The following is an 18,360-nucleotide window of genomic DNA, read 5'->3' on the forward strand; positions in this document are numbered from 1 at the left end:
GTCACATTATTATAATAGCGTATACAACATTTTATACACATTATGGGATATACCATCTACTATTTTTTATAAATAAAAATCGAATAAAGCTAAAATTTTTTTATAATTTTATTGAAAAGTTGGTTTACACAAAAACCCGAAAAGGGGTATCCATTTTTTAATTGTTTGCAAATAGTGGACATAAAAATTAAAACAAAAAATGACAAAAAAAAGTAGGGGGAAAAGACAAAATGCTAACGCATAAAAAAATTTATTTCACATTTTTAAAATCGGATATGTTTCATATTTCCTGGAACAATAAAATATGGTGGTATATTTTTTGTTGTTACAGAAACTGGGCATATAATATCGATAAAAAAATCATTTACTGATTGAGTATCAGTATTTTTATCAATATATTCAATATTATTATTATCCTTATTTTCATTTTTTTGTCCATCATTTTCTATTTCAACTTCTCTTACATTTTGTACATGTGCAAAACCTGCTATATTCATAAGATGGACGTAATTTATTTTTTTAGAATATGATATGCCTAATACACAATTCATTAAATTTTTTATATTTCCATTATAGCTAGTTACTGAAACGGTTTCTCTTTTTACATTTTGCCAATCGGCTGGTAAAGCAGATAAAGGGACTGCTAATTTTGTATCTAGTCGAACAAAATTTGTTTGATTATATTTAATTGTTATAATATGACATTTTTTATATATTGTATTATTTAAATTTATATTTTTATAAAAATAATCATAAAACCATAGATTCCTACAATATCGTGCTCTACTATTATCAGATGGTATAACACCTTCATATTTAGGCATTCCAATTATTTCTATTTTATTAACTGTATCATCATTTTCTTCTTTATCATTATCTGTTTGAATATTATCATTTTGTTTTTCAATATTCATAAAATCTTCTTCATCATATCTAATATTTTTACTTGACTTATATAATCCAGAATTACTATATTCTTTTTTTTCGCCATTTTCACCAAACTGTTGAATATTATCTGAATTATTAAAATTTTCTAAACTACCTTGCTTCTCTTCTTTATCATAATATTCCTTTAACGAATAATGTAAAAAAGAATTATCAATAATAACAACTATATTTATATTATATATATCGATCAAATTATTTATAATTTTAATATCCGCTTCAGATGGCACATTCAAAATAAATCCAGACGAATATATAATTTCTTGATCTGTATTATTTTTTAAATTCCCTGAATAATAATTTAAATTATTTAACAACATCAAATATATACAACTACTCATGCATTCATTAATATGGTAATACAAATTTATATCATCCAATATGTCTAGATATCCAAAGAAGTAATCCAAAGAGTATCGAAAGCGACTACTTAAGTTGGTACTGTTCAAATTTCCGATATTTAAACTGCTGCTATTTATGTTGCTACTACTTAGGCTACTACTATTTGCACCTTCATTATTGTCATATATAAAACAACTCATAACTCCGGGACCTCGATTTATATCCATCTTATCACAGTTCCCTTTTGTATCAGTTTCTATATATATAGGTTTAAATCCGGACTTTAGTGCATAATTTAACAAAAGCATAGAGACAGAACTTTTTCCAGAATTATTATTTCCTGTTATCAATACTCGTGGTCCAATTTTTTTTTTTTTTTTTGCCAAATTTCTATAAGCATCTAAAACATAAGATAAGGATAAATATTCTTTGATTGTAGAATTTTTACTTTCATATTCTTGTAATGTTTTTCCTTTTATTTGAACTATACATCCAGTAAAAGTATATATAGAAAATTTTTCGTTATATCCAAAATAATAGTCTTTATCGACTACTAGCTCTTTTCCAAATATTTCAGCTACACACATTTGTGTATTTTTATCTTCACTATTATTTCCTTGAATTGGTAATATTCTAATTTTTATACATTCTTCATTTTCTTCATTTTTTAATGGTTTTTCAAGGGTAACTATCCGAAGTTCCCTATACATTTTCAAATGATAAATTCTGGTGTTATTTGCATTCTCCATATTTTTTTATCCTATAAAATTGTCTTTATTATTTTTTTTTTATCTTCCAAAAAAAACGTCTGTAATTAGCTACTTATTGCGTAAACTATTTTATGAAAAAAAAAATCCATGAGCATGTTCATATTATTTTTATCCTGATAAAAACACTTATTCGCATACTTATTTGCATAATTAAATATAGTTAGAGAAGAAATATGTATACTATTTTTCCAGTCTTGTGTAATTCTACTCGTACATGATGGAATCCTCATATATATATATTGTCCCCTAAATATATGTATTCTACTATTTGAAAATATCCTTTATTTCGCTATTCGCATTGTACATAACTTTTTGCAAAATTACCTGAATGTTCATACAAATTGGGTTTTATCTTTTTTTTCAGTTTGACAGCAATAAAAAAGGCGAGAAGGAAAAGGAGAATTTGGTTGCTCTACTGTTCGCAGATCAATATGTGATAAAAAATTATTTATAATTTTTTTCTCTTCACCTTTTTATTTCTTTTTTTTTCATTTCATCCTTATTCCAAAATATAAATTTTACCTTAAAGATACATGTACATGTCATAATTTTTTTTTAGAAAATTTATCACATTTAAATATGCGCTATTAAAAGTGGTATAATTTATGCACGTTCAGAAAATTTATATCTATATATAAAACGGATATATATGATGTTTTTTTCTCGGTTGCCTTTTGATGATTTGCTTAAAAATTGAAATTAAAATATTATTATTTTTTTACTGTTTTTATAATTCAATTTTTTTCATTATTTTTTATATTATATTTTTTCATTGTGGAGTTATAAAGATGATATAAAAAATTGCTCGAATTGTAATATGTTACAGTAGCCACTCCCACTGATAGCCTATATATACATGCTTATTGTTTATGGTATTGATATTTATTTATTTATTTTACAACATATTCTACGGTTACATACATGCAGAACCATGCTTAGCCTCAAAACATTCAGTAATTTTTTTTAAAAACGAAAAAAATAAATAAAAACATGGAACCTAATGACGATAAGATTATACACTTTTCGGAAGATAATAACAAAACAGAAAAAAAAATAATAATAATATTAGAGGGTGCCTGTTTACAATTGATCGAAATAAAACCATATATCTATGAACTAGCTAATAATACAAAACATAAAAATATATTATTAAAGGGAAAAAATGAAGACAATATAAAAAATTATAGACCTGATATTTTACATCAATGTTTAATACATTTATTAGAAAGCCCATTAAATAAATATGGGATGTTACAAATATATATAAAAACACATGATAACCAATTATTTTATGTTTCACCCCATTTAAAAATACCTAAAACATATAATCAATTTGAATCATTAATGGTCACTTTTTTAAGAAAATATAAAATTAAAGCAAATGAAAAAAATATATATTTATTAAAAATTATAAAAAATGATTATAATAATATTTTACCAACTAATGGAAAAAAAATAGCTTTATCATTAAAAGGCGAAAAAGTTAATTTACCTGACTATGTTCAGAATTTTAAAGATGAACAAATACCTATAACATTTTTTATAGGAGCTGTAGCATATTCTAACCCAACTATGAATTTAGATATTATTGATCAAAGCATAAGTATTTCAGAATATAGTTTAAGTGCTGCTACTTGTTGTTCTTCGATATGTTCTGAGTTTGAAAATTTGTGGAAATTATTCTGAACAGTTTACAGAAAAATCAAATAAATTATGTATGTACATGCATAAATAAAGTACGAAAATTGAATAACCTCAGACAATTTTTTTTTTTAATTATTCCCTTTATTGTCATTTAGGCTAAAGAATTATTACCTAATCTTTGCATATACCTCGTTTTAAATACATATTACAATTTGTTTCATAAATTAAATTATTTTATTTTTTATGTACAATTGCACACACAATTTGTGCATATATTTTTTTATTAATTTTTTTGTATATATATAGCTATACTTGTAATTTTTGCTTACATATATGTGTGTGCGTTAAATTGTCTGGCAACACACAAAATTTTTGAATTTAAAACTTTTGAAATAATATTTGCTTTTTATTTAGAAATTAAAAAAATAAAAAAGTTAAAAAATTGAAGTCTAATTTAAATATATCAAAACGTAGCACTATAAAATAATAATATTCGAAGCTACACACATATAATGCTCATAATATATATAGAGAAAAGAGAAAAAAACATAACTTCAGCATTTCTACATATACTAAAATTGGCATTTTATATAACAATTATTATACGCACCACACGCATACATATATATATGTGTATAATATACATATAAGGCATGGCACTATTTGGGAGGCAACTTAAGCTTTCCTTTTTCTTCTTCCGCCTCGTGCCTGACTTGGTCATAATTTTATCGAATGTATATTTCCATAGTATTTACAACATTTGCAATTTTTACAATTTTTTTTTATATAAAATGAAAAATAAATATTATATATATATAGATAGATCATATACATATAAATTTTAACGGCACTAAAAAAGCATCTTTTTCATAAAAAAAAATGTTTTAATAAAATAGGAATGCAAAAGTGAAACGAAGAAAAAAAATGATATACATTTTGGGAATTTCAATTTTTTTTATTTTAAATATAAGTCCAATTAAAAAAAAGAAAATAAAATAAAGAATGAAAAAAAAGTAAATGATAATAAACTAAAGGGTAGAAAGAATTGTAAGAATAAAACACATACACATTAAGTCTTCATATATATATATACAATTAGTATATTATAACATATATATATATTTTTTTTTTATAATTTTAAAATAGTAAGACAAAATTATGTTTTTTTTTTTGGAAAGTATCTCCATAGCCATGAAAAAATACCTTGGCCACTTCCACTATCATTTTTTTTATCAGAGTTTGCTTTTGATTTATCTGTAGATGCATCTTTTTTATTTGGGTCGTTAGGATTTGAACCTTCATTTTCTAATTTTTTTTGAGGAGAACTTTCATCAGGCCTTTTAGGTGGTACTACTACTTTATTTGGTGGTGTTTTTGTAATTACTGTTTTTTTTACGGGTTGATAAAATTCCTAAAAAAGAAAAAGAGCGAAACAGATATGGCATTGTGATATGATGGCATGATGACACGATGGCATGGCAAAGCTAAGCGTTCGCACGGAATGAAACTGATAAACATACGCAATCGAAAAAAACGATGCAAATGTAGCAATATTCCTGATTTTGCATTTTTCACAGCATATGAAACTATTATAACAAATAGCTATATGCAAGATGTGATTCATGCATAACAGCAAATTTATGCACAATTCATAAAACATAAACAAATCACAACATTTTAAAATAAAACGCTTAGACATATAAATAGGAATCAATACTATTCCTGTTTTATTATATATATATAAACAAATGAATTTTGTGCACAAAGGTATAAGTCCTAAGTAATCAAACATCGACAAAATATAAAACACTCGAATATATATATATGTGCATATATTATGCATGTATGTATTACTTCTTCTTTAGAATTTGGTTTCTTCAGTTTTATGTTTGGATTGGTGGTTGTAGGCGGTTTATTTACTTTCGTCATTTTCTCTCAGTGATTTTTTGTTTAGAACAATATATTTTTTGTTTGTATACGTTTTATTGATTTCATGTATTCAAAAAATGCATATATTTTATATTTATTATTATTATTATTGGATTATGTCACATATATATATAATATATATATATGACCAAATGATTATTTTAAAAAAATACAAAGAAATAAAATAATTTCAAAGACAAAAAAAATATATATATAATATCAAAAGGTATATATTTTATTATATTACTTTTTTTTCTAATTAAGTATATAAAAGAATGATAAAAAAAAAAATAAGTAATATAAATAATAAATATATATATATAAGAGTCTGAAAAATATGTATATTGTTCACCATATATAATATAATAATAAAATATAAAATATATTTTAACAAAATTCACATATAATTTTTTAGAAAAAACAAAAAATTAATAAGTATTAATATTAATATATAACTACCTAGTTTTAAATAAATTCGTATTTCGTTATCTATAATATAATACGCGCATAAATTTATACATGTATATATATAAAATCAATATATACCATTTATTATAAATTCGCTTTTTATATTATTTATATATATTAATGCTTCTTCGCTATATATTTATTTCGTAAAAAAAAAATTATACAAATAAAAAAAAACGCTATATATGGAATTCTATTATTATAAATGTACGTAATAATATTATATACGTATATAATATTAGTAATAAAATGTTATATACGATTTTTTTATAATATATAATTTTTTTTACCGCGTTTTATTATGTAATTATATATAATAGTGCCATTATTTATTATTAAATTTTATTTATATATATGAGAAATGATTATTACGTAAAAAATATATGCAATTTGTACTTTTTATATGGAAGAAGGCCATTTTAAACGTACGTATATAATATTATATAGTATCCTTATATATTAACTTTTTACGATTTATTTATTATACCATTATTTATATCAAGTGTTTGATTTGAAAAAAAAAAAAAAAACTAAACTAAAAATTATTGTTGCATATTTATTAAATGCAATTATAATAAGATTAGCACTAAAATCAATTTTAATTATAATGGTTAGATGATTATAAAATCAATTAACTATAATTTTTTATTCAAAATTTTTTTCATTTTTCATTAATCTAAATTTCAATGCATTTTAATATTCAACTCCCATTAATTTTTTAATCGTACATTAAATAAAACAAAAAATTTTATTTATTTGTTTCATATATAAATATATATACCTTTGTACTTTTTACAAATCTTCTATTTGTTTATTAAAGATTTTTTTAGTTACAATTTTATAACACTATAAAATTTTTAATTACGTATAATTTTCTCATTTGTTCGTGGCCACCAAATTTAAACCGTTTTACTATAACCATTATCAGTTGATAGTATTGTTTACTGCATATGTATATATATACAACTGCCATAATTTATACGACTATATAAATATTGGCAAAAGGAACCTGTTTCGATAAGTTGAAGGCCTATCTGTTTTTTTCGGATTCTTATAATAAAAATGCAGGGAAATTGTTTATAACAAATATTATATTTAAAAAAACTAATAAATATTATACTATATTTACATATTAATAATGAACCATTTAGCTATCCAACATATTATATGTACGTGATTTATTTCGGTCCCTTTTTTTAATATATATTGCCAAACTGTTGAAAACTTTGTATGGTGGTGTTTAACAAATTATAGGCAAAGGAATTGTTACATAAACAACATTTAATCACAATCTTCTATATAACCATTTTAAGGTGTAAATATGTTTACAAAATAATAATTAAATGGGACTTCAATAAATTTTCTTGTTTTTTTTTTATATACAAATTTTAAAAAAAAATTATTGCCGTTCATAATTTTTTACGCGAAAATTGTTTTTTAATTCTTTTTTTATGACCGTGTTCAGAAAAAACAAATCGCACACACTAATTAAAATTGTGTTTATAATAAATATAAATAATATACATATGTATATATTATACTATTTAAATAAAAAATATGATTCCCATTTTTAGATACAATAAAAGTAACTAGTTCTTTTAATATAAATGTACATGTATAATTACATTCCTTTGATTTGTCGATAAAATTATAAATAATGATGCCATATTAAGGGCGCACACACTTTTACATTCTTTTCAATACAATTTTCGCTGTCTTTTGTCATTATATATTATCACTAGTATTTACAACTATTGTTATTTTACTCTTTAAAACATTGAAATTGGCAATATAACATTTTAAAGAATAAAATAATAAATAGTCACAAACAGCAGTATGTTGTAGAAATTTTGTTTCCACTTATAAATTGTTAAACGAAATAACTGTAATGAAAGAATATAAAATATCGAAAAAAGTATAAAATTATTAAAAAAAGCTTAATTAAAATTTGGCGATGATATAAAAATTATTTATATAATCATTATATGACGAATATTAATAAGATGAAAATGGTGAATTAAAAACGATTAAATCTTTTAACATATTTTTCAAAATTAAATTGTATTATTCGTTAGTGTCACTTATTTATACGACTCATGTTTTGTCCATTCGTTTGTAATAACTACAATGTTTTATTTGCTTATTAAAAAAGGATTATTGTAACAATATGGGTTGTTAAGAAAAGAAAATATGCAAATACATTTCCTTCTATTGTTTAAAACATATTTTAACTATAAGCATAAGGTAATGAAAATTGTAGCATTAGGCAATGGCTTGACAAATAAAACAACCCCCTCTTTTGTATATATATCACACTGTTGTATTTTTTCAATTTTTATCAGTTAAAAATTGTATATATTTCTTATAACATTTTTTTTACGAAATATGTAAATATATATTTATATGTTTATAATATTTTATTTATGAACATTTTTAAACGATCTAAAATCGGGGCGTATATAAAAACATATTTTTTATTGATGAGCACAATAATTTTTTACCCAATAAAAAAAAAATAAGAAAAAAGGAAAATAAACAAATATATGTAGAAAAATGTTAAACAATGGAATTTTTAGTTAGTATATAATATTGCTTGTTCATAAATATATATAAAAAAAAATAGAATAAAAAATGTAAAAATACAATTTTATGGAACGACAAATCATATCACTCTTTGTAATGCGATTTTAAACAAAAATAATGATGATATATATGTCGTTGATTTGAATTTTTTTTTCACGATGAAGGATTTACCAATATTAAGATATAAAAATGAAATAAAAGAAAAATTAAAAGATAATAAACTTATTGTTATAAAAGGGGAAACAGGATGTGGGAAAACAACGCAGGTACCACAAATAATAAATGAAATATATTTTGATGAAAAAGAAAATGATGATAAAGAAAACATTGATAAGGATGCGGCCCAAAGAATCCTCGTGTCTTTGCCAAGAAGAGTTGCTACAATATCTGTAGCAGAACGTGTATCGAAGGAAATGGGTAGAGGAAATGTTGGTGAGTATGTAGGATATAGTATACGATTTAAAAATGTTTGTTCGAAGAAAACGAAAATAAAATTCGTAACAGACGGAATATTAATAAGAGAAATAATGGGCGATCCATTATTAAAAAATTATAAATTTATTATTTTAGATGAAATACATGAAAGATCTATAAGAACTGATGTATTATTAGGATATACTAAAATATTAATAGAAAAAAGAAACGATTTAAAAATTATTCTTATGTCAGCTACTTTTGATATAAATATTTTTAACAGCTTTTTGGGAAATCCTCCAATTATATCAATTCCTCATAAAATTCATAAAATTTCAATTTTTTATCCAAAAAATTTAATAGAGGATTATCTACTGTCTATTGTATGTACAATTTTACAAATACATTTTGAAAATTCTTATGCAAAAAAAAATATGAACAGTTCAGAATATTATGAACATGATGACCTAAAAAATGCAGATCAGGAATTATGTGATAATCCAAATATTTTGAAAAATCAAAATATCCATAACACACAAAATTATGATTTAGTAAACGAAGGTGATGAAAATTATAATGACATAATCGGAGACATTTTAGTTTTTTTACCTGGACAAGAAGAAATTGAAATGGTTAATATTATGCTTAAGGAAAAACTAAAAATTATTTACAAAGGAATGTTATTAAAAAAATTAATAAATGATAAAAAAAATATAAATATAAATGATGATGAAGATATTGTAACTAAATTTAATTATGCAATGGGATCACTTCATGAAAATCCTGTTGATGATATATCATTCCATTTTGGTGATACAGAGATTATTCCTGATAAAATATATAGCATGAAAATATTACAGCTATATTCTTCCCTTCCTAATAAAAAACAAAAAATGATTTTTGACCCCGTTCCCCCTAACACGCGAAAGGTAAGCATATCACAATTCACTTTATTTTGTGCCTAATCTTGTCGATAATATTTCTATACAATTGTATCGTTTCACATTTTGACAAATCGCTTCTCCCCCCTTTCAGGTGATCCTCAGTACGAACATCGCCGAAACATCCGTGACGATCCCTAACATTAAGTACGTAATAGATAGTGGTAAGGCAAAGGTAAAATTTTTCGATGAAAAAAAAGGATGCAGTGTTTTAAAAATTACAAAAATAACAAAAGATTCTGCAATTCAACGAAGTGGAAGAGCAGGAAGAGAAGGCCCAGGAAAAGTTTATAGAATATATACCAAAGATGAATATGACAGTATGAAGCCTTTTTTAATACCCGAAATATTTAGATCTGATCTTACACAAATATATCTGGAGCTAAAGGTATGTCATTTATGCATAGCCACTTTATGCATAGCCAATTTATGCATAACCTATTTATGCATAACCTATTTATGCATAAACGTGTTATATTTTTTACTTGCTTGAAGTGCTAACCTGGCTCGAAACTCATAATTTTTCATTTTTCAAATATTTTATTTTCATACCAGGCAATGAATATAAAAAATCCACTAGACTTTAACTTTCCAGAGAATCCCAAAAAAGAACTTTTTATTCATTCAGCAAAAATGTTATTTAAAATAAAAGCAATAGATGTAAATAATAATTTAACAGAATTAGGAAGACAAATATCTTTACTTCCCCTTAGTCCTATTTATGGGAATATGTTACTATCAGCTGTTTCTTTTAATTGTGTTGATGAAATGGCTACATTAATAGCGCTTTTAAATTGTGATAGCATTTTTTTAAATTTTAATTTTGATGATGAATTTGATGATGCAGATACCAATTTGGCAACAATGGCTAGTAAAGGGAATGGGAAAAATGAAAATAGAAATAAAGATAAAAGTAAAAAGGAAGATGAAGATTATGATGAACTTAAAATAAATGATAAACATAAAATTATTAATATCGCTAGAAAAAAATTAATACATCCAGATGGTGATCATTTAACAATATTACATGTTTTTTATTTATGGGAAGAAGAATTAACAAATAGTGGAAAAAAACAATTTTGTAATATGTATGGATTAAATAATGAAGTTTTAATAAATGTACAAAAAATTAAAAAACAATTATTAGAAATATTATCAAATAAATTAAAAATAAAAATAAATAAAAAATTACATATGCATAATTGGGATAATATTATGATGTCTTTATGTAAATCATGTTATTTTAATGTTGCAAAACATATATCAAATTCTTCAGTTTTTATGAATTTAGTAACAAAAACTAAATTACGTATACATCCTTCTTCTACTCTCTTTAATTCTTTTACTAAACCCTCGTTTATCTTTTATTCGGATGTTGTGCAAACAAAAAGATTATATGCGCGTGTTGTCACAAAAGTAGACCCTGAATGGCTAATCAAGTTTGTCCCAAAAAATTTTCAAATAGCCAAAGATTAAATTAGAAGAAGGTTCAATCGGTAGACCACCACGTGTGTGTGCACAAGGAAGGAGATATTCCAAAAAATTTTTTATTTTCATTTGTTTATACAATTTTTTACTACGAAAATGTTTTATTCGGTGAACATTCGAATGCATTACTACTCAGCATACGGCTCAGCATTACAAATGTCTGACGCGATTAATAATGTTTTTCAAAATTTTTTAAAGTAATCATGTTTTTTTTTTTTTAATTGCATTACCAACAGAATTTATCACGGCCACTTTTTACCCGTTCATCTAACTTTTGCTCATTTGTTAAATTTCCCTTAATTTTTTTATCAACAACTTTATAAGACCATAATCCAACTTTTTGTCGTATTTTTATAACATCATGTTTCGGTTTATCTTTTAAAACTTTTGCATATTTCAATGTTTCATTATCACTATCACTATTATTTATATCCTCGTCTTTTTTTTTATTTATATAATATTTACATGCTGTACTTATATCATTTGAAAATTCTTCATCAACAAGTACCGTTCTATTACTTAATATGGATGTTACATTTCTTTTTTCAATTTGTAGACTAGTTGGATTTTTTAAAATTATTTGATATCCAACTTTTAATTCTTCTATAAACTTTGTATCAAATCCTTGTATTGTATTTTTAATTGTTACTATTCTTCCTGTACCATTTATTATATCATCATCTTTATCATTTGTTTTTTTCTTTTTCTCTTCATGTTCTAATCCTTTATTTATTTCGTCCTTATATTTTTTGTCTGCATTATCACTACTTTTATTGCTTTTATTTTTTTTTATTTTTTTTTTCAATTTTAATTTTCCCCCAACAAAATTACTACTACGTTGATCCATTTCTTAGTTTTTTTTTTTTGTTCATATTTATACTTGTTTTAAATCATTGTATCATTAATTTTTTAAAACATTTAATAAGATCAAGTATATATTATTTTTTTTCCAAATAAAATATATTTAAAAAATGATGAAATACGAAAATAATTAAATATATATGTGAAGAATATCCAGAGAGAAATATATTTTTTTCCACCCCTACTGCATATTTTTGTGCATATATTTTTTTTTTGAAAATTATGTAATATAAATAATTGTTAAACTTTGTTCATACTACATACTAATTTAACTATAAATTTTATCAACCTTTTAAAGTTTGTTTATTCAATTTAGGGACCAACATACGTAATATTGTATGCATGGAAATTCTTTTCTCTTTCCTTTATAAGTAGTTTTTATGCACATTTTTTACAAAAAAATTATAAACTGTTAAAATGAAAATCCTAAGAATATATACTATTTTTGTAATACATAAAATTGAACAATCAAATTAAAAATTGGAAGCAAGACTTAAAATAACATCCAGTTGAGTTAGCTTTTTTTTTTAAGAAATATGTACAAAATTGGACAATTAAATAGGTACAACTATTTACACATAAATTATTGAGATAAAAAGGGTAACCATATTCTTATTCCTAAGATAAATTTATTTATGTAGATCTAAATATTTGCAGTTTGTAACTTCCTATTTTTTACTTAGACATTTATATTTTCATCGTTAATTAAAAGTATTTTAAATTGTAGTCTTTAAGATGAGGTTTAAACCTTGCACATGAGCACACAAACATATAAATACTTATTTGTACATATTTATGCATATGCAATATGTACATTGGCTATATATACATAAATCCAAACAATTAAATTCTGAATTGTTCATATAATAAACAAATTTAATTTAAAATATAATAATAATACATTCGAAATAGCTGTAAAAAACATGCACAAGTCATGTATAGCCATTATATATCCCCAAAAATAGCATAAAAAAAAAATGCACACACAATATATATGCACTTTTTCCATATAAATAATAAAATATTTTGGCTAGTATATCAATGGTATGACGGAAAAATAAAAAGCAAATGGCATAACCAAAAAAATGTGCAATTTAAAAATTATAAATACATGAACAATAAAATCAAGACAATTGAAACGGAAAAAAAAAATATATTACTGATTTGTGTATATACGTAGTAATGCAAATTTGCTCATTCACATATTCATAGATTTATATATCTTCATCTCATATTGCATAATTATTATCTACATATTTGAAATGAGCTCCACTAGCTTATAATAAAAGCCTTCCTATTCAATATATATATATGATAGGAGTAATAAAAAAAAATTACAAATTGTTCATAATATAAATTTTTATGAGCATACAAAAAAATAATAAAGATAGTGATACTATTGTGTGTGTGGGGAAATGATTAGCATACCTGGGTATATGAATTTACATAAAATAAAGGTGTGCAAATATTATGACCAAAATAAAGAGTTTTAAAATTTGTAAAAATTACTCGATATGCTTCCAATCATTTCGTTTTATATTACCTTCTTTATGAAGTCGGTTTCAAAAATAATAAATAATAATTATTACATTATCCATCGAAGTATTAAAAAACACTTAATCAGTTTGTCTCCTATACGGGGCCATCATTGGCATTAAAGTGTGTGTAGTATAGATTATACATGCATGTATGTACACATACCTTACCCGGTTAAATTAACTTTGTTTGGATATAATTGATTAAAATGATCTAATGTCATATCTATATATTGTGTTACTTCACCTAATTTATGTTTCCGTATTTCAGAGGGTATTAATATTTTTCTTTCCTCAACAGTATAATGTAATAATTCTTCTTTTGTAAAATTAAAGCAATTTGTAATGTATGGCAAAGTATAGTTTGTTTTATCCGAATCAGTATTAGTATTAAAAACTTTAAAGTTTCGAATATCATCAAAATAATTATGTAATAATGCACTACATAATTTTATTCTTTTTTTGGGATTAAATTGTAACAACTTATCTAATAAATCTATACTTTCCTTTGAAGAATTATTACTTATTAATTTTTTTAATGTAATTGGTTTTATATTTGGAAATTTTACATTTTTATATACACTGCGAAATGAAAGAAAATCTTCATCATTTGGTGTCCCTAATATTTTAATAATTTCCACTAACTGATCAGATGCACAATCTCCGAGAAATAAAGGTTTCCCCAATATCAACTCTCCCATTACACACCCTACAAAAGTGATAAAAAAAGAATAAATGGTGTAAAGGTATAACAATACAAATGTAGTAGCAAGTAGTGCACCTAATTCATACGTAAAAGTCTGTTTGACTTTTTTCAAATTTGATAATTGACATACCTATTGACCATGTATCAATGGCATGACTATAATAGTTTGATCCGAATAATAATTCGGGTGCTCTATAATATCTTGAACACACATAACTTAAATATTTATAATTTTCTTTTAATTTAGTAGATGTATTAAAATCACATAATTTTATATATTTATATACAATACTGTTCATATATATTTTATCCAAATTTTTTTCATCATATATATTATCCAATTCTTCATTATTGGAATTGGTAATTTCATTTTTTTCTTTTTTATTTTCAAACCTATCTATACTATTTTCATTGTCACCTGATAAAGCCAATATTTCATTTTTTTCGTCACTAATTGTATTTGTTTGATTCATTTGAAGAGAGACTACTAAATCAGTTTTACTCCTCTTTAAAGCTTTTTTACAATTATCTTTATTTGCATTATCTAAATAATCAGAACTCTCGTTATCATTATGTTTCTCTTTATATGTGTTGTTAAAACTCATTGATCGCTTTTCTCTAACCTGTTTAGTATTGGAATTATTTTTTTTTCCATTTGACATAGATATAGGGGTACTGGAACAATTATAATTCCCATTTTCGTCTGCATTATTAAGTTTTGAAGTATATTTTTTGCAATCTTTTTCATTATCCTCATTTGGTGACGTATTAGTATTATTTATTGCCTGTTCATTATTACAGTCGTTATTTACTATCGAATTTTGTATATTCACATTATTATTATTTACACTATTATTATTTTCATCCAAATTTTTGTTCATATTTCTTTTATTCATAATACATTTGAACTTAACCGAATTGTGAATGCACACCACACATTTTTTATTTTCTTGGCTTTCATTTTCATAGTTATTATTATTTGGTTTGTTTAAAAAAATTAAAATATTTTGTGGTTTTATGTCCCTGTGTGTAATGCAAAGACTGTGTAAATATAATGTTGCTCGAATTAGCTGATATAAATATATTTTAACTTGATTTTCATTAAAAAAACTTTTTTTAATATAATCGCTTAAATTATGACAAGAACATATATTATTAATATTTTCTTGTAACATATTTATGTTAAAATTGTTTATTATATTCCCATAATTATTTAAGCAATCGTTTTCACTTTTAATATTGCTATTATTTGAGGTATTTATTTCTTTTTCGCTATTATCATAGCTATTTGTATCAATATTTTTTTCTTTGCATTTATTTTCTGACTTGTTCATATTTTTTGTAGTATCATTATAATTGGAGTCAGGTGGATTTGTGTAATTTTCATCACATTTGCTCATTTGTGACTTGCCGGGGTTTTCCTTATTTTCCGATTCGCCAACTGAGTTTATATTATCGTTATTATCAGTTTGGTTGTCATTATCACATTTCGTATTTTCCCCTGATGGATTAAAATTTGTACAATCATTCTTTGATTTTCCATCATTATCTTTGTCATTTTTAATATATTTAGAATTATTTACATTTTTAAAAGTTTTATTAACATGTTCAGAATTTTTTATAGTTATATAATAAAGTGAAGTAGCTAAATCAGTATTTCCATATTCCATAACCATATGCACATATACTCCACCATTGGGGCATAATGTATAAAAAGCATGCTTCAGTTTTACAATATTTGGATGTTTTAATTTTTTCATAATCTCAATTTCTTTAAAATGCTTTGTACTTTTTTGATACGTTTGTTTTAATGCTACTACACTGGAGTTTTCAAGGCAGTCCGCTTTGTACACTACACCATATACTCCATTTCCAATTATATGAGAAATTTTATATGTTAAATTTTTATTATCATTTTTTAAATTTTCATCATCAAAATATATATTTGTATAGTCATTTAGTATGTCATTTTCTTTGTATATTTTTATTAAATCCATTTTTTGTACATATACGTTTTGTGTGTGTGTGTGTGTGATATATATTTGTGAGTTTAAAAATAAATGATGATAATAATAAAAAAAAAACAAAACAAAATAAAACAAAAGGTGTAATAATAAAGCAGCTATATTATGAAAAAAAAATGAAATACAATAAAAAATAACAACTTATGGACAGTAAAAATATGAACATACATATATAAAAAATAAAAAAGATGATGGGGAGAAAGATTAAACAATCTATATAACTACTATGTGCTTACTACATTTTAAACAAATGGAAAAGTCTAATAACTGTTCATTATAATTAGCTAACAAATAAGTGCAAAATTTTCACAACATTGTATATAACATTTTGTAATGCATACTAATTCATAATAAATAAAAACATTTATTATAATTTCAGGGATTGAATGCATATACTTATTACAAAATTTAATGATAATAATTATATGAAAAAAAATATAGCTTTAAAGGAGAATAGGTAAAAAAAATTACAAGATCATTTTAAAAATAGAATAACAAACATTCAACTGTAGTATTCTATACTATATAAAATCTTGCATATGTTTTTTTGTCCCCCTTTATTTTAACTCTGTTCGCTATATTTTTTACTTTTTTTGATTTTTCAAACATAAATTAAAAAAGTCGGCATCGTTTAATATTTAAAATACACTATTTTGGGCCTAGGTTTCTGTTTGTAATTTTCATTCATAAAAATATTACACAGACTATATTATATATGTATATGCGTGTATACACTATTCCATAATAGTTTTTACATTATTATAATTTAATTTTTCCCCTTTTCATCTTTTTCAAATAATATGTTTCTTTTTTTCTTTTATTATCATTATTTTTTTTATTTGCAAATGCAATTATTATTCTAAAAGAAAAAATTACAAAAAAATACATAAATCAAAATACAAAAAAATCATAATGCATGAAGTAATAATATTCCGATTATTTAATACTCATGATATTTGGATATACATATTTATGTGTACTATGTGTATGTATAAAATTGTTATATATGCATACAAGATGTAATCACAAATTATTCTTTATCTTTACAAAAATATATAAATTTCATAAAAAAAAAAAAAAAATATATCATTATTTGTAGAAAAATTTATTCGTATGTTTATAAAATAATTTTTTATTTTTGGAGGTGATAAAATTTTAAAAAAAGTTGTAATAAAGAGAAAAAAAAAATGAATGGAAAAATAAAGGAAAACTGCTTGTTTTAATTAAATATAAATTAAATTATTTAACTAAAATTTCATGAAAAAAAAACAAATTTATTTACTTTAACTAGTATTAGAAAAGTATGACCAAAATTTATTTTGCCCCAATAATTTTTTTTTTTCCACTTAACCAAATTTTGGGGTTTTTTATTTTTTGTGAAAAGACATATTGTTAAAATTAAGAAAAAAAAAAAAATAAAGATATATTTTTTCTCCATAATATATTTAAAATGCTTAATATACTTTTCCAAGGGAGTATAAAACACGAAATTGAGAAAATTAATATAAAAGTTATGTTTACACATGTATATAAATACGCATGCATATGTCATGTATTGTGTTTTTGTTAACTAAATAATAATTCTATATATATTACATAATTAAAATTTTATAGGGTTAAACATTAAGTTATTTTTATTATATGTAACTTATATAAAATAACTATATTCATATGTAGCAAATATTTACATATTTTTCTTTCTATATAAGA

The 18,360-nt window shown here is 23.1% G+C and overlaps 6 protein-coding genes across 6 annotated transcripts; 2 read left to right on the top strand and 4 right to left on the bottom strand.

Annotated features, from left to right (window-relative positions):
• Nucleotides 1-263: 263 nt before the first annotated feature.
• On the bottom strand, nucleotides 264-2,036 carry PCHAS_0718300 (polyribonucleotide 5'-hydroxyl-kinase Clp1, putative; the record flags this gene model as incomplete). The annotated part of the gene is made up of 1 exon (XM_739139.1): nucleotides 264-2,036. One exon carries the CDS (start codon nucleotides 2,034-2,036, stop codon nucleotides 264-266), a length of 1,773 nt encoding a protein of 590 aa, XP_744232.1.
• Nucleotides 2,037-3,047: 1,011 nt separating this feature from the next.
• Nucleotides 3,048-3,743, top strand: PCHAS_0718400 (ribosomal RNA small subunit methyltransferase NEP1, putative; the record flags this gene model as incomplete). The annotated part of the gene is made up of 1 exon (XM_739140.1): nucleotides 3,048-3,743. The coding sequence occupies one exon, from the start codon at nucleotides 3,048-3,050 to the stop codon at nucleotides 3,741-3,743; it is 696 nt and encodes a 231-aa protein (XP_744233.1).
• A 1,114-nt stretch (nucleotides 3,744-4,857) lies between these two features.
• On the bottom strand, nucleotides 4,858-5,630 carry PCHAS_0718500 (conserved Plasmodium protein, unknown function; the record flags this gene model as incomplete). Its single annotated transcript, XM_016797691.1, has 2 exons — nucleotides 4,858-5,112; nucleotides 5,556-5,630. 2 exons carry the CDS (start codon nucleotides 5,628-5,630, stop codon nucleotides 4,858-4,860), a joined length of 330 nt encoding a protein of 109 aa, XP_016653619.1.
• Nucleotides 5,631-8,839: 3,209 nt separating this feature from the next.
• Nucleotides 8,840-11,512, top strand: PCHAS_0718600 (ATP-dependent RNA helicase DHX36, putative; the record flags this gene model as incomplete). Its single annotated transcript, XM_739982.1, has 3 exons — nucleotides 8,840-10,024; nucleotides 10,131-10,424; nucleotides 10,592-11,512. 3 exons carry the CDS (start codon nucleotides 8,840-8,842, stop codon nucleotides 11,510-11,512), a joined length of 2,400 nt encoding a protein of 799 aa, XP_745075.1.
• A 238-nt stretch (nucleotides 11,513-11,750) lies between these two features.
• Nucleotides 11,751-12,371, bottom strand: PCHAS_0718700 (conserved protein, unknown function; the record flags this gene model as incomplete). Its single annotated transcript, XM_016797692.1, has 1 exon — nucleotides 11,751-12,371. One exon carries the CDS (start codon nucleotides 12,369-12,371, stop codon nucleotides 11,751-11,753), a length of 621 nt encoding a protein of 206 aa, XP_016653620.1.
• Nucleotides 12,372-14,087: 1,716 nt separating this feature from the next.
• Nucleotides 14,088-16,623, bottom strand: PCHAS_0718800 (protein kinase 1, putative; the record flags this gene model as incomplete). The annotated part of the gene is made up of 2 exons (XM_734701.2): nucleotides 14,088-14,629; nucleotides 14,757-16,623. The coding sequence occupies 2 exons, from the start codon at nucleotides 16,621-16,623 to the stop codon at nucleotides 14,088-14,090; spliced, it is 2,409 nt and encodes an 802-aa protein (XP_739794.2).
• Nucleotides 16,624-18,360: the final 1,737 nt, after the last annotated feature.

This window comes from Plasmodium chabaudi, assembly GCF_900002335.3.
Source record: "Plasmodium chabaudi chabaudi strain AS genome assembly, chromosome: 7".
NCBI classification, from domain to species: Eukaryota; Apicomplexa; class Aconoidasida; order Haemosporida; family Plasmodiidae; genus Plasmodium; species Plasmodium chabaudi.